Source organism: Elaeis guineensis, chromosome 2 (assembly GCF_000442705.2).
Source record: "Elaeis guineensis isolate ETL-2024a chromosome 2, EG11, whole genome shotgun sequence".
Lineage (NCBI taxonomy): Eukaryota > Viridiplantae > Streptophyta > Magnoliopsida > Arecales > Arecaceae > Elaeis > Elaeis guineensis.
The window spans coordinates 110458749-110473083 of NC_025994.2; the positions used below are offsets into that span (position 1 = coordinate 110458749).

The window sequence follows — 14335 nt, forward strand, 5'->3', positions numbered from 1 at the left end:
TCCGACGCAACTGGCGCCGAACTCTGTCCGGCTAATCATTTCTTTCGCGCTGTTGTGTCAGCTCTTGCCGACCGACCCCCGCGTTTCCCTCTTCCGGGCCTTCTTTGTGCTCCGACCCCACCCTAAAGCCCGAGGGTGGTGGCTCTTCAACCCCCGGAAGGGTCTTGCCTTCATAACCGGTCTTCCATCGTCCATTCATGGATGGAAGAACCAGTTTTTCTTTGTTTCCTCTTCCTCCTCTTGGGGCTTTCCTTCTCGTTGGGGTACACCCCGAACTGAGGCCAACGACAACAGTCGGGTCGACGTGGACGACCGGGAGGACTTCCACCGACTCAAAGACATGTCGGTCCCGAAGCAGAGGGAGCTTGTTACCGAGCAAGCTCTCTATGATGCCGGCCTGAGTCTGGTCCCCCGAATAGGTATCGCCCGATCCCCCAGTTTTTCTTTTTGTTCGGCTTTAGGGTAGTTCTGGTCCGGCCTTTGACATTGGTCGGTTTTGCAGGGACACCGCCGAGGATGAGGCCGACCGATGCCGAGATTCGTCAGTTTGCCGCCGCGAGGAAGAGGCCAGCGTCGGGGGCTGGCCCTTCGCGCCCTTCCAAGAGACCAGCCCCAGTCCCGCCGACCGTGGAAGCGTCGGCGACCGAGGGATCGGAGCCGATCATAGCCCTCGCGGCTCCGACTGTCCGAGTCGAGGAGAGGCCGACCGAGGAAGTGGCCGAAGGAGTGTCGGCGGTTTCGCCGCCGCGGGTGGAGCCGGATGTCGTTCGGGGAGCCGAACATCGTCCGGAGGCGTCCGCTGGCGCAACGGAGGGCGCCGGGTCGAACTCCAGCGTCCCATCGCTGTCAGCCCCGTCGGTCGGGGCAGCTGATCGGGGGAAAGCCCCGATGGAGCCCTCGGAGGAGGAGAGATCAATGCTCCCCAGCGCATACTACCCTGAGGGTGCGTCGGCCTTGGCCGACCACAACCTTGCGAGGAGGTTGTGCCAGGGGATCCTCCTCCCTACCGACGTTCAGTCGTTGCGGTCTCGGCAGGTGACCGAGATGCTGTCGCGGTTCTACCCGACAATGGTGGAGGTAAGCTTCGCGTCACCTTTTTCCTTAGAAAAATTTTTGCTTGCCACATAATTCTGACAAAGCTTTTTTCCGTCGGCAGCTGATCTTCACCATGTCCGAGTTGGAGGCCGGATACCGAAGGTTCGGCGACGTTCGGGCAGCCTTCAAGGAAAGGTCGGCGGCGGCCGAGGCCGAAAGAGCGAGGCTGGTCGACCAACTGCAGGAGTCGGTCGACCGGGAGGCCAAGTTGACGGACGAGGTCTCCCGGCTTATGGCCAAACTGAAGTCGGCCAAGAAGGAGGCCAAGCACAAAGGTCGGGTCGTGCGTCGTCTTCGACGCGAACGGGACGGTGCCACCTCCGAACTCCAAGGGGAACGCGAGCAACTTCGGGCCAGCCTGGGGAAGCTCGCGGAAGCCGAAGAGGATTTGTCCATCGCCCAGATCGACGTCGAAATTGCTAGGGCCGAGGCGGAGTTGGCGAGGGAGGAGCTGGCCCACACTGAGGACGAGGCACGGTCGGCGAGGGAGTCGGCCGATCGTGCGGTTGAGGACTTCCGGGCCTCCGACCGGTACAAGGAGGAGATGCTCGAGTCGGGCTTCGCCTCCTACCGGGTCGGGTTCGAGGACGGTCGGGATGCCGTCCATGCCTTGTACCCGGAGGTGGACGTCAGCCGAGTCGTCCCGCTACTCGCCGAAGAGGAGGGAACCGAAGAGGAGGCCGACCATCTGTCGGGAGGCGTCATCCCAGCGGAGGAAGCCGTCCCGGAGCAGGAGCCGACCGAAGGTCCCTTGCCGACTGAAGGACATCCTTCTGCCGTTGACCCAGCGCCGCTCACGGTCGAGACGCCGATTCTTCCCGATCCTCCGTCGGTCGAAGAGATTAACCAGGACGAATGATCGGTCCAGCCGACCGTCTTCCTTTTGTTTCTTCTTGGAAATGTATGTAATCGGGCTTCGGCCCAACTTTGTAATTTCCTTTGATCAATGAATGAAATTGTTTTTTCTTGTGTCTTTTGTTTGAAATGTTTCTTATCGCTATAATGTCGAACCCTAGTCACCAACTTAGAGAAGTCGCCAACTCGGGTAAGTCGGTAGGACTTAACCGGCTTGCACAGCTCCGAAGTAGCTTGTGTCCCGACTTTAGGTCGGTTTCCAATAATTGTAGTCGCCGTTCGGGCGCATCTGTTAAGTCGGGAGCCGACCGAACCTGGTAAAGGTTCGGCAACCGGACCTCCGTAGATGCACTTAGTCGATCATCGTCCGGCGCAGTGTCGGGGGCATGATAGTAAGTCGGGTCCCCATGCTCTTGCGTCGGGTTTCATGTCCTTTGACAGACGGTGGCAAGCCGAGTGTCGTTCAGCCGGCCGTAAGTCGGTCGGCGAGTAGTGAGTGCGACTAAGGTCGCATCATGTGATAGACGGTGGTAAGCCGAATATCCCTCGACCGGCCGTAGCCTGGTCGGAAGTCGCGGCAATAGCCGCGTGGGCTTTTAGCCTTTCTTCGGTCGGGGCCCGATCGGCTAGTCGGTCGATGGATTCTGCCCGAAAATTCGACCGTAGAAGGAGTATGAACTCCCGTCATCGTAGATGCATCGGTCCGTGTAAGGGGCCGATGTCTCGTCGGTGCCAGGTCCGCGTCGATGCGTCGGGGCTGAGCGCCGATCAGTAGTCGAAGAGTTAGAACTCCGATTTTTCAAACTGAACTTGTATTCCGACGATTGAATTACAGAATTTACTGGTAATACAGCTTCAAGTTGTCGGTGTTCCAAGTCCGGAGAATGGGTTTCCCCTCAAGGGTCTCCAGCCGGTAGGCCCTCGGCCCGAAGGTGTCAGCAACCTTGTAGGGTCCTTCCCAGTTGGGAGTCAGCTTCCCCTGGTCCAAGGGCTTCGACACTTCTGCCTTCCTCAAGACTAGGTCGCCAGGCTTAAAGAGCTTTGGTCTGACCTTGGCGTTGTAATACCGGGCGACCCTCTGTCGGTATGAGGCCATTCGGATTTGAGCCTCATCTCGCAGTTCGGGGAGAAGGTCTAGGTCAGCCCTCCGGCTTTCGGAGTTGTCCGGCTCGCGGTACTGCTCGACCCTTGAAGATGGCAGGCCAATCTCGAGCGGGATCATGGCTTCTGTCCCGTAGGCCAAACTGAACGGCGACTCTCCGGTTGGAACGCGGGGGGTCGTTCGGTAAGCCCACAGGACGGAGCCCAGCTCGTCGACCCAGAGGCCTTTGGCTTCGTTCAGTCGGGTCTTGAGTCCATGGAGCAGGGTTCGGTTCGTCACCTCAACCTCGCCGTTGGATTGTGGGTGCCCGACTGAAGTTAGTCGATGACGGATGTGGAACCTGGCGGAGAAGTCCTTGAAGTCTTGGTTGTCGAATTGCCGTCCGTTGTCGGTGATGATGGTGTGCGGCAATCCGAACCTGAAGATGATGGACTTTTGGACGAAGTCCTCCATCTTCCGCTCGGTGATCTGCGTCAAGGGCTCGGCCTCGACCCACTTCGTGAAGTAGTCGATGACGACAACGATGAACTTCCTTTGGCCCGACGCCGGTGGGAAGGGGCCGAGAATATCGACTCCCCACTGAGCGAAGGGCCATGGAGCGACAATGGGAGTGATTTGGCTGGCCGGTTGGTGCTGAATATTGGCATACTTCTGGCATGGCTCGCACCTTCGGACCAACTCTGCCGCATCCTTCCTCATGGTCGGCCAGTAGTAGCCCTGTCGTAAGACCTTGAAGGCTAAGGACTTGCCCCCCAAGTGATTCCCACAAATTCCTTCGTGAACCTCTCGGAGGGCGTAGTCAGCGTCGGTCGGTCCCAAGCACCTGAGCAGAGGGAGGGAGAACGACCTCTTGTAGAGTCGGCCGTCCATGATCACATATTGCGACGCCGACCATCGGAGTCGCTTGGCCTCCGCGGGATCTTCGGGACTGGTCCCGTCGGACAGGTACCGGACGATCGGGTCCATCCAACTTGGTTCAGACGTTAGCTGCTGTACTTCTTGGACCCGATCGATGCTCGGCTGTTGGAGGTTTTCGACAAACGTCCGACCCAAAGAATCATAGGCCGACGTTGCCAATCTGGAGAGAGCATCGGCACGGGCGTTCTCCGTCCTGGGGATGTGGGAGATCTCGAAATGCTCGAGGCGGGCCACGAGATCCTTTACCTTCTGAAGATACTTGATCATGGTCGGATCTCGCGCCTCGAAGTCGCCCTTGACCTGCCCCACGATCAGCTGAGAGTCGGAGAATGCCCGGAGGCTGTCGACGCCCAGTTCCTTCGCCATCCTCAAGCCCGCGAGGAGTGCCTCGTATTCGGCTTGATTGTTGGAGGCCTTGAAGTCGAACCGGAGGACGTATTCGGTGACGACCCCATCCGAGTTCGTGAGCAGGAGCCCGGCCCCGCTTCCCTGAGCGTTGGAGGCTCCGTCGATGTGAAGTACCCAGGTGGAGATCGGGTCTGGCTCAGAGACCAAATCTCGTCCCGGGCCTTCAGCTCCCGACCTTCGGTCGGTCGTCGGGCATTCAGCGATGAAGTCGGCCAAGACCTGAGCCTTCAAGGCAGGCCTCGGTCGGTACTGAATGTCGAACTCGCTAAGCTTCATCGCCCACTTAGCGAGTCGTCCGGATGTGTCGGGTTGGCGCAGTACGGCCCTCAGGGGCTGGTTGGTGAGTACCACGATGGCGTGGGCCTGGAAGTATGGTCGGAGCCGCTGCGCGGAGACGGTCAGGGCGAAAACCATCTTTTCCGTCTCCGAGTATCTGGCTTCGGCGCCGTGGAGCACTTTGCTGGTGTAGTAGATGGGCTGATGGGTTCGGCACTCGTTTTTCCGAACGAGCACCGAACTGATCGCCTCAGAAGATGTGGCCAAGTAGAGATACAAGGTCTCCCCGACCTGCAGCTTTACGAGCAGTGGCGGGGAAGCCAGGTACCTTTTCAGGTCTTCAAAGGCCTGTTCGCACTCATCCGACCAAGAGAAACCATTCGCCTGGCGCAGGGTCTTGAAGAACGGGAGGCACCTTTCAGCTGATCGGAAAATGAATCGGCTAAGAGCGACGATTCTTCCGTTCAGCTGTTGGACCTCCTTCTTGGTGTTCGGATGACGCATGTCGAGGATCGCCTTTATCTTCTCAGGGTTGGCCTCGATCCCTCTCTGAGAAACGAGGAATCTGAGGAACTTCCCCGAGGTCACCCCGAAGGCGCATTTGGTCGGGTTGAGCTTCATTCGGTGTCGTCGAAGGGTGCGGAAGGTCTCCTCGAGATCCTGAACATGGTCCGGGATCTGCGTGCTCTTTACCAGCATGTCGTCCACGTATACCTCCATGTTGCGCCCGATCTGGTCTTTGAAGACCTTATTGACGAGTCGCTGGTAGGTGGCGCCGGCATTCTTCAATCCAAAGGGCATCACCCGATAACAGTAGAGGCCCTTGGGGGTCACGAACGCGGTGTGCTCCTCATCTTCAGGCGCCATCCGGATCTGATTGTACCCGGCGAAGGCGTCCATGAAGCTGAGCAGCCGAAATTCGGACGTCGCATCCACCAGCTGGTCGATCTTCGGGAGTGGAAAGCTATCCTTCGGGCATGCTCGGTTGAGGTCGGTATAGTCGATGCAGATCCTCCATTTCCCGTTGGCTTTCTTGACCATGACGACATTGGCGAGCCAATCGGGATACGTGGATTCCCGAATGAAGCCTGCTTCGAGCAGCTTGTCTACTTCTTCGTCAATGGCCTTCTGCCTTTCTGGGGCGAAGGACCTTTTCTTCTGCCTCACCGGCTTCATTGTCGGGTCGATGTTGAGTCGGTGAGTAATTATTTCTGGAGGGATGCCCGACATATCTGCTGCCGACCATGCGAATATGTCGGCGTTGGCCGTCAGCAACTCCGCCAGTCGGTGTCGTTCGGTGTCGGGCAATTGAGACTCGACCCAAACTTTTCTGTCGGGATTTTCTCCTACCGAGATCGCCTCGAGCTGCTCGGCCGGCGAACCCCGCTCTTCCTCCTCCCGTTGATCCAGTTTGTCGATTGTCAGGGGATCCTTTGTCTCGTCGCTTTGGGCGGAGATTTGGAAGCATCGTCGGGCGAGCTGTTGATCTCCGCGCATCTCCCCGACTCCATTTTTGGTCGGGAATCGAACAAGGAGATGGTACGTCGAGACGATCGCCCTGAGGGCGTTCAGTCCGGGTCGCCCGAGTATGGCATTGTAGGCCGAAGGAACTTGGACGACCGCGAAAATGAGGGAGACTGTGCTTTGCCGTGGTTCGGTACCGACCGTCACGGGCAGGGTGATTTCTCCTTCTGTCGTGACGGTGTCTCCGGCAAAGCCGATCAAGGAAGTGGAGACCCCACTAAGTCGATCAGTCGGTAGTCGCATTCGGGAGAAGGTCGAGTAAAACAAAACATTTGTCGAACTTCCATTATCAACAAAAATTCGTTTTACATCGTAATTGGCTATTGTCGCCGACACAACAACAGCATCGTCGTGGGGAGTCTGGATGCCCCGAACGTCGTCTTCTGAGAAGGTAATCACGTCGTCCGGGCGCGGCTTTTTCGTAGGCTCCCCCCTGTAGACGTCCCCGATCCCAGCCGCTTGGAGATCATGTTGATGACTCCAGCCGTCGGCTGGTTAGTCGGCGCCTCTTCAGTCGGCTGGGGGCGTCGATCGGCAGTCGGTCGGGTCGGCGGACCCTTTCGAAATTTGCCGAGATACCCCCGGCGGATGAGATTTTCGATCTCATCCTTCAACTGGATGCATCGCTCGGTGTCGTGGCCGTGGCTCCGATGGAACCGGCAGTACTTCCGATGGTCGAGGCCCTTTGCCTTCAGAGGCGGAGGCCGTCGCAGGTATTCTTCCCCTTCGATCTCCATCAAGATCTGCGCACGGGGAGCGGAGAGAGGAGTGTAGGAGTCATACCTGGGACGCACCGACCTCGGAGTCTGTCGGCGGGGTGATTTTTGGATCTGTCGGAGTGGAGAAAGCCGACTATCGGCCGGGGGCCTGCTTGGTTCGGCGGGCTCCCGACCTTTTCTTCGCTTCTCCTTCGGACCCCTGGGCTCGACCAAGCGTCGGTCGGACGCTCCTTCGTCCGCGCGCATATACTTGTATGCGCGCTCTAGTAGCTCGGCGTATGTTCGGGGGAGGGTCTTGTCCAGAGAATAAGTAAATCGGGACGACCTCAGGCCCCGCTTCATGGCTGAAACCGCCATGTCTTCGTTGAGGTCCCGGACCTCGAGCGTGGCCGCGTTGAATCGCGCCACGAAGTGTCGGAGCGTCTCGTTTTCCCCCTGCTTGAGGGAGAAAAGGCTATCCGACGTTCGCGGTGGCTTTCGGCTGGTGCTGAAATGGGCCACGAACGAGTGCTCGAGCTGCGCGAAGGAATGGATACTGCCCGATCGAAGACCGGAGTACCAAGCCCTGGCAGCCTTGCGAAGTGTAGCGGGGAAGCCGATGCAAAAAAGAGCGTCGGTTGCCCCTTGAATCGTCATGAGAGCTTTATAGCTCTCGAGGTGGTCGACTGGGTCGGTGGAGCCGTCGTATGGCTCCACGTTCGGCATTTTGAACCGACTGGGAATCGGCTCATCGAGGACCAGTCGAGAGAGAGGCTGGGCGGTCTGGAAGTCGACGTCGCTCGAAGACTTCTGGCCGTCCATCTGCAGTTGGGCGAGCCGACGGTCGATCTCCTCGAACCGTCGCTCGTAGTCGTCCGCTCGTCGATGCTGGGAGACCCCAGGAGTGGAGCCTCCGGAGGATTCTGAAAGAGAGGCCGACGGTGTGCGCGGCCGCTTTTCCTTCCTCGCCCGTTCCAACGGGGAAGGAGAGGGCCGCTGAGACCGTCGGTCGTCGCGCCGTGGTCGCCCCTCCTCCTCTCCGTGGGAGCGCTGTTGAGAGCGCTCGCATGGAGGCGACAGGGGTCGGCGCGGCCGTCGGCGGCTGCTCCTGGAAGGCATAGGTCGGGCCGTCGGTTGTTGCTGGAGGCTTTTGACTGCGTCAGTCAGTACGGTCATCTGCCGTACGATGGCCGCAATCTGGGCCTCCGTGGTCACTGCAGGGTGCGGAGAGCTAGGCTCCGCCGCCGGTGGTGGTGGAGAGGCCTCTTCCCAGCGGGAAGAGCGCCTTGCCGACCCAGTGACTCTCGATCGTTGAGCTCTTGTCTTTGTCATGCTGACCCCTACCTGGCGCGCCAATCTGTTGCGGCCAATCGCCTCGTCGTCCGATCGCCGGGAAGCGTGCACCTGCAAAAGGAAGTCCGCACTGACCGGAGGCGGCTCCGGCGGGGACCCTCCGACGGTCAAGTCAGAGAGGTGACTGGGCAACAGTGAAATACAGACAGAGAGCTCTGAGAAGGAGAGAGGGCGAGGGAGAGAGGAGCGAGCCTGCGTATGTGGGAGAGACGGGCGGATCGATCCCTTGCACTGTTGCCTTCCCCGGTATATATAGTGGAGCGCGGTATGGCGCCATCATTAATGGCGCGGACAAGTGAGGAACTGTCAACTCACTGTAGGCTGTCAGAGCCGCCGTGAAAACGTCATGTCGCCGTGTAGCCGTCTAATCACCAGGGTTGACCCGGCTCTCGGCGGGACAATGCCCCTAGGTAACTGTGCCGCATGTCCGTGTCAGAGCTGACAACGTCTGGCGGCCGTACGGTGGTTGGTGGAGTCGGCCGACCCAAGGTCGGTGGCCAGCAGAGTGGCGTCGGACTCCTCCGTCGGTCGGCGAGCTTCATGTGGGTCGGCTACCGGGCCTCTGGGTTTAGTCGGTCGGGAATGGACCGTGGAATGGCCGCCAGCCGGTCGGGCCCTCCGATAGTCGGTCGGTCGGTCGGGCCGCCAGCCGGTCGGGCCCTCCGATAGTCGGTCGGTCGGTGGGTATCCCCCAACAGGACCTATGCTGGCACATCTTGGCAATTGATGGCATGCATCAGTCCCGTGCACGCAATAATTTCTCACCTCATGATAATAAATATTTAGAGCTTTGATCAAATTTCTGTTTGCTGGTTGTTCTCTGTTTTTTTGTGAGTGGACTGTAAATTCATTGTGACCATCAGATCTGATTCATTGAACAATTTCACAATTTATGTTTATTTTTTGAGCTAAAAGTTCTTGAACCACTTGGACTCATTTAGTTCTTGGTCTGAAATTTAGAGTACGAGGCGATAGGCGTTTTTTAAGTGTTTAGGAGGGCACTGTTTACTGGGCATTGTCCATAGGAAAGGACGGCTCGTAATGTTTAATTTTTAGTATTATGTCTTTCCATTTTTGTTTGCTTTTATGGATTTAACCTAGGTTGATTTGTGATGCCATGTCATTATCTGATCGACTAGTCCATTCATGAGAAGTTATCATAGGAAAGGAATTGATGGAATTTATTTTTTGTTTTATGAGTTTTCTTTTGCTGGTTTCTGTGTGTTGGAGGTTGATTTTAGAAGCTGCCTAATTATTTGATTGACAGATGTATTTATGATAAATTATGATATAAGGAAAAAAAAAAGTAATGATAAAAATGACTGGTGAAGTACAATTTGTATTTTGTGTTTTGTTTGGTAATTTGGTATTTCTATCCATTGGGCGCACTTTCCCTTTTCTAGTTCAATATTCATCGTGTCTGATCATCCAATTATTTGTATAATCATGAGAAACTATAACAAAAACTGAACTAATTAAAAAACTAAACAATTTCACAGGAACACTTTCCTGCTATGAAAACTGACTGATAAATGCTGTTATGTTCATACCATGAGATATTCTACTTTTCTTACAAATGATGGGCGGTCCTTTTTTTTGGGGAATTCACTGTCAGATGGTCAGAACACTCCAGCTGTTTGATTACTTGCATAAGGTATTTAGTTTGATGGTAATGAATTTATGGTTAAAATGTATAAATTTAAACTGCGACCTGAATGTAGCACACTAGCAATCCATCAATATTTAAACTCCATGCAGCATTTAAGACTCAGCAACCTTCCCTTTCTCAACCATCGACGCTAAAATGCAGTTTAACAATATTATGGACAATACAACCCATGAAAGGATTGTAATACTAGGAATACTGATCAGAACAAGTATCAATACTAGAAACGGATCTCACCGAAAACAAACAGTATTGAGTGGATTATACATCCCATGAGGGTACCTTTGATTGCAACAATAACCATGATGATATTAATAAGTCCCTCTAGTATCTAAGATGATCTTAGAGCCTGTGTAACATGATTTGAGCACCATATTGGGGATGAAGAGTTATTACAGTGTACGGAGCATGGGCATATGATGATGAAGGCTCCAATGAAAAATGCTGAAGAATTCTGGCCAAAGCCATCTTAGCTTCCATCATGGCAAAATTCTGCCCAATGCAGATTCGAGGACCCCCACCAAATGGAAAGAAGGTCCCTTGGATCTTTGATGCCTTTGAAACTCCAGAGGCAAACCGCTCTGGATTGAATTCAGTGGCATCATCACCCCAAAATTGTGGATCATGATGTATGAAGAGTAGTGGTAGCAAGAGTTGCACTCCTGGTGGGAAGGTGAAATCTCCCAGTTTCATTTCCTTGTAAGTTCTTCGTACGAGGAAAGTTATTGCCGGATATAATCTAAGAACTTCGTACAAAACCATAGTCACCTGCAAAAGTTGAAAGATTTGGGTGTCGCTATTAGTACGAATTAAAACAACATCATTTACCATTAAGATTTAAAGCATCAACTGGAAACTTTTTGGATGTTATCGACTATTGTTGCTTGTGTGCTCAAATGTGGCAAACCCCCGAGAGTGATTAAAATTTGAAGCTACCAGAAAGCAATCCCACATAAGAAATGCAACACAAAGTAATCTACCCAAGGGATAATAAATCTATTACTCACGATCCTTAGTTGACTCAAGCCATCATAGTCCGGCTTATTTTTTCCATAGACCTGTAGAACCTCTTCTCTTGCACGTGCCTGCCAGCTAGGATGCATGCCTAGGACAACCACCGTCCAGGTCAGCAAAACCGACGTTGTCTCATGCCCAGCAAAATAGAACAACTTGCATTCCTCGATCACATCATCCTTGGTCATCCCAGTATTCTTGGAGCCTCCTTGTTCTTGGGAGTACCTAAGATTTGATTCTATCAGCAACCCTAGCAGGTCATCATTGCTAACCCCTGCCTTTCTCATTGCCCTCTCTCTCTGCTCAATCATTCTACTCAAAAGGGCCCGAATCTCTCTATCAATTTCATACATACGGTTGTTCTTCTTGGTGGGCAGAAACCTATATAAAAAGGCCAAATTTTGATTTCATATTAGTCTAATTTCTGTCATGACTCGCCACAATAAGATTCAGAGTTCAATTGTAATAGAAATGATTTACACAAACTACAGAAGGCTAGTGTTAAGAAAAAAAGGAAAACAATCTTATCAAAATATTGTAGTTTGTTTTTGGACCAACCAAACTTTCTTTCTTTGTTTCTCCACTTTTTATATTGAGAGTGATTTACTAGAAACAATGTAAGGTGAAAAAGCACCTGTAGCCCGGGATGTATATTTTTTGTGCAGCTTGAACAACAAGCTCCGTTTGCTCTTGTTGGAGTTGAAATATCCGTTGTCCTTCTTTGAAGCTGCTACCAAAAGCTGCACGGGAAATGACATCGCCGGTAAAATTTTGGAATGCAGGCCAAACATCCAATTCACAATATCCTTGGGAACCAAGATGGTTATCCCATCTGTTGATCAGTTCATCACAACAGGTAGCAAGAGTTGGTAACATGTGCTGCAAAACAACGAAAAGAAGCAGACTACCATCAACCACCCACTTTAGCAACTTGCAATTCTCGCTACTTTCTGGCATCAATAAAAAGTTTGACATGGTCGAAATTCTAAGTACAATGTTCTATGTTACTCTTCAGTAGAATTTAGGGTTTATACCCCTAGAAATTATGATAAAACAACTACCATCAAATTATATATATATATTTTTTAAAGACAATACCTTCAATTTCTCCAGATGAAAAGCAGGGTTAATAATTCTCCTGTGTTTGGCCCATTTTTCGCCTTCATAATCTGCAACTCCTCTGGCCAGTAACTTCCCCAGGGGATTTATGTTTGGCTTCTCAAAGTGACCAAACTTGTTGGACAGAACTTCCCTTACCAGTTCAGGATCCTTAAGGATCACTCTAGGATAAGGCCCAAACCAAGTGAATGATATTTTACCTATATTAACAAAACCAAGTGCATTATTGGTCACAGTTGTTTGCGATCATTGTTATAGGTAATCAGTCTCCAAAGGCTATGCAAGTAGTGTATGAAAAGCAGAATACATCTTTGGAGCAATATGAACATCGGAGGATATCATCACTTTCATTTAAAACATGGTGAGGAAGAACCAAACAGAAAGACAGCATCAGATAGTGTTGATTCGACAAAAAAAAATGTTTCATAAGAAAGCAATCTATAGAGATTATCCAGAATCTGGAAAGAAAGAAATTGATAAATTCAGCAAAAATCCGGAAAGAGTTCGGATAAATCAGTATCAGTTCGTAACACGGATAGATTTCCTAAATTAGTTGTGATTAACTTGTGAACAAATTGTTTATGCAAAAAAAAAAAAAAAAAGATTATTAAATCATAAAATTCGAGTATAATTCAACAACGATAGAGTAGATCTGGACTGATTCCTTTCCGGATAATAATTCGGAGAATCATCGGAGTCGGAGAAAATTAGGAATAATTCGATGATTTTTTTTTATTACTCATTTACTCTTCTTACCGTGATCCTCTATGGCTTGGTGGAGGAAAGGTAGGACGCGGGGGCCGATGCAGTGGGAGAGAGGCATGGGCTTGGACCGAGCCGCCTTCCGGAGACGGAGGTTGTCCTTGAGGTCGCCATAGAAGAATCGGTAGCGGGTGCCGCTTAGCCCCTGGGCCCGGAGCAAACCTTCTAGCCTTCTCGGCCTCCACCACACCCACTCCAAGGCCCTCACAGCCCATACCAACAAGAATAGCACACCCACCACTGCTCCAACCATCTCCAACGATCCCAAACCCATCTGTAACTTTGCTCCCCTTTCCGCTTCTTAGCGAGTGAGAGAGAAGGATTGGCCGCGTTGAAGGGGGAGGACCAATTTTTCCTCTCTTATCAGCGCCTGCAGGTCTCCTTCTCCTCCCTGTAGATATTATTTTAAATTAGTGACGAGGAGGTGTAGGACAAGCAAAGTCGGGCATGTGATGTAGCGTCCTTTGACCTTGCTTCCAGCAATGAACGGAGGAGATGTGTTATAATTACTGGTTTGGATTGACATGCTCTCCAGTTCCGACTTGCATTTTAAAATAAATTATATTTCAATAATGACCATTCATAATTTACGTAATGAACGTAATTGGATGAGGCCAGGATTTTTTTTTAAAAAAAAAATCTTGAGGCTCTTTCTGTGTCCAGGCGATCGCAACATTTAACTTGTTGAATTGGAATGCGCCTCTGATGAAGAAGGGAGGGTGATTCTCTAAGAGTCATCAATTGGATCTCGAAATATCTCCGGGATTTCGAGCATACCAACATCCTATCTTTTTTCCATCCTCTGCTTGCTGATATCACTCTTAATGCGACATCCTTGAACCTATTCTAGGTGTCAGACTCGCTCCGAAAGACCAATCAGCCGACGGACAGCTTGATCGGGAGATCCACTGATGGATTTTTCTCTTCCCTCTATTCTCTCTCAGAGTGATTCCCCATCTTCTATACCCAAAAAAAAAGAATGGAGAAATTCTTCATCCAGTTCCGACTTGTATTTGAAAATAACATATATTTCAATAATGACCATTCATTATTTACGTAATGAGGCCATGGTTTTTTTTTTAAAAAAAATCTTGAGGCCCTTTCTATGTCCAGGTGATGGCAACATTTTTCTCTTGAATTGAAATGCGCCCCTGATGAAGAATGAACTCTGCTAGAAAAGTTTACTATTTTTGAAAAAAAACCTTTTGTATCTGTTATAGCCCAAGCCCAACAAATCTCAGCCCATCAAAGCCCAAAAAAAAAAAAAAAAAAAAAAAAAAAAAAAAAACAGGAGAATCAAACCGGGAAGAAGACTCCCGATAGGAGTCTTCTTCTCCGGCGAGACCCAGGCGAGATCGGAATCCTAGGACCCCTCGTAGTCCTAGGATCCCCTATAAGAAGACCTCCTCCTCCCTTGAGACCAAACATCGGCCTCCTCCCTCTCTCTTTCTCTCCGTTTTTCTTGATCAAAGCCGGGGACACCATTCGGTTTCTCGCCGTGATTGCTCGCCGGTGAGGTCACCGGAGGCCGGAGTGAGTCTTCCT

At 51.8% G+C, this 14335-nt stretch overlaps 2 protein-coding genes across 2 annotated transcripts in view; both read right to left on the reverse strand.

The window, feature by feature from the left end:
* The window catches only part of LOC105049513 (cytochrome P450 CYP72A616-like), a 30318-nt gene extending 20888 nt beyond the window's left edge, over window positions 1-9430 (reverse strand). Inside the window, exon 1 of the mRNA XM_010929179.2 lies at window positions 8931-9430. The gene's annotated coding sequence lies outside the window, so the exon portion shown is untranslated. The remainder of the gene's footprint in view (window positions 1-8930) is intronic.
* Window positions 9431-10094: 664 nt separating this feature from the next.
* Window positions 10095-13182, reverse strand: LOC105048975 (cytochrome P450 CYP72A616). The gene is made up of 5 exons (XM_073252682.1): window positions 12785-13182; window positions 12008-12228; window positions 11544-11788; window positions 10903-11290; window positions 10095-10663 (listed from the first exon to the last, which is right to left on the reverse strand). The coding sequence occupies exons 1-5, from the start codon at window positions 13062-13064 to the stop codon at window positions 10238-10240; spliced, it is 1560 nt and encodes a 519-aa protein (XP_073108783.1). The 5' UTR covers window positions 13065-13182; the 3' UTR covers window positions 10095-10237.
* Window positions 13183-14335: the final 1153 nt, after the last annotated feature.

Excerpts from the sequence above, each read along its gene's own strand:
- LOC105048975 (XM_073252682.1), bottom strand. The coding sequence starts at position 13,064 with ATGGGTTTGGGATCGTTGGAGATGGTTGGAGCAGTGGTGGGTGTGCTA. Across the intron at positions 11,789-12,007 it reads TTCATCTGGAGAAATTGAAG|CACATGTTACCAACTCTTGC; the intron begins GTATTGTCTTTA and ends GTTGTTTTGCAG. Across the intron at positions 11,291-11,543 it reads ATATACATCCCGGGCTACAG|GTTTCTGCCCACCAAGAAGA; the intron begins GTGCTTTTTCAC and ends CTTTTTATATAG.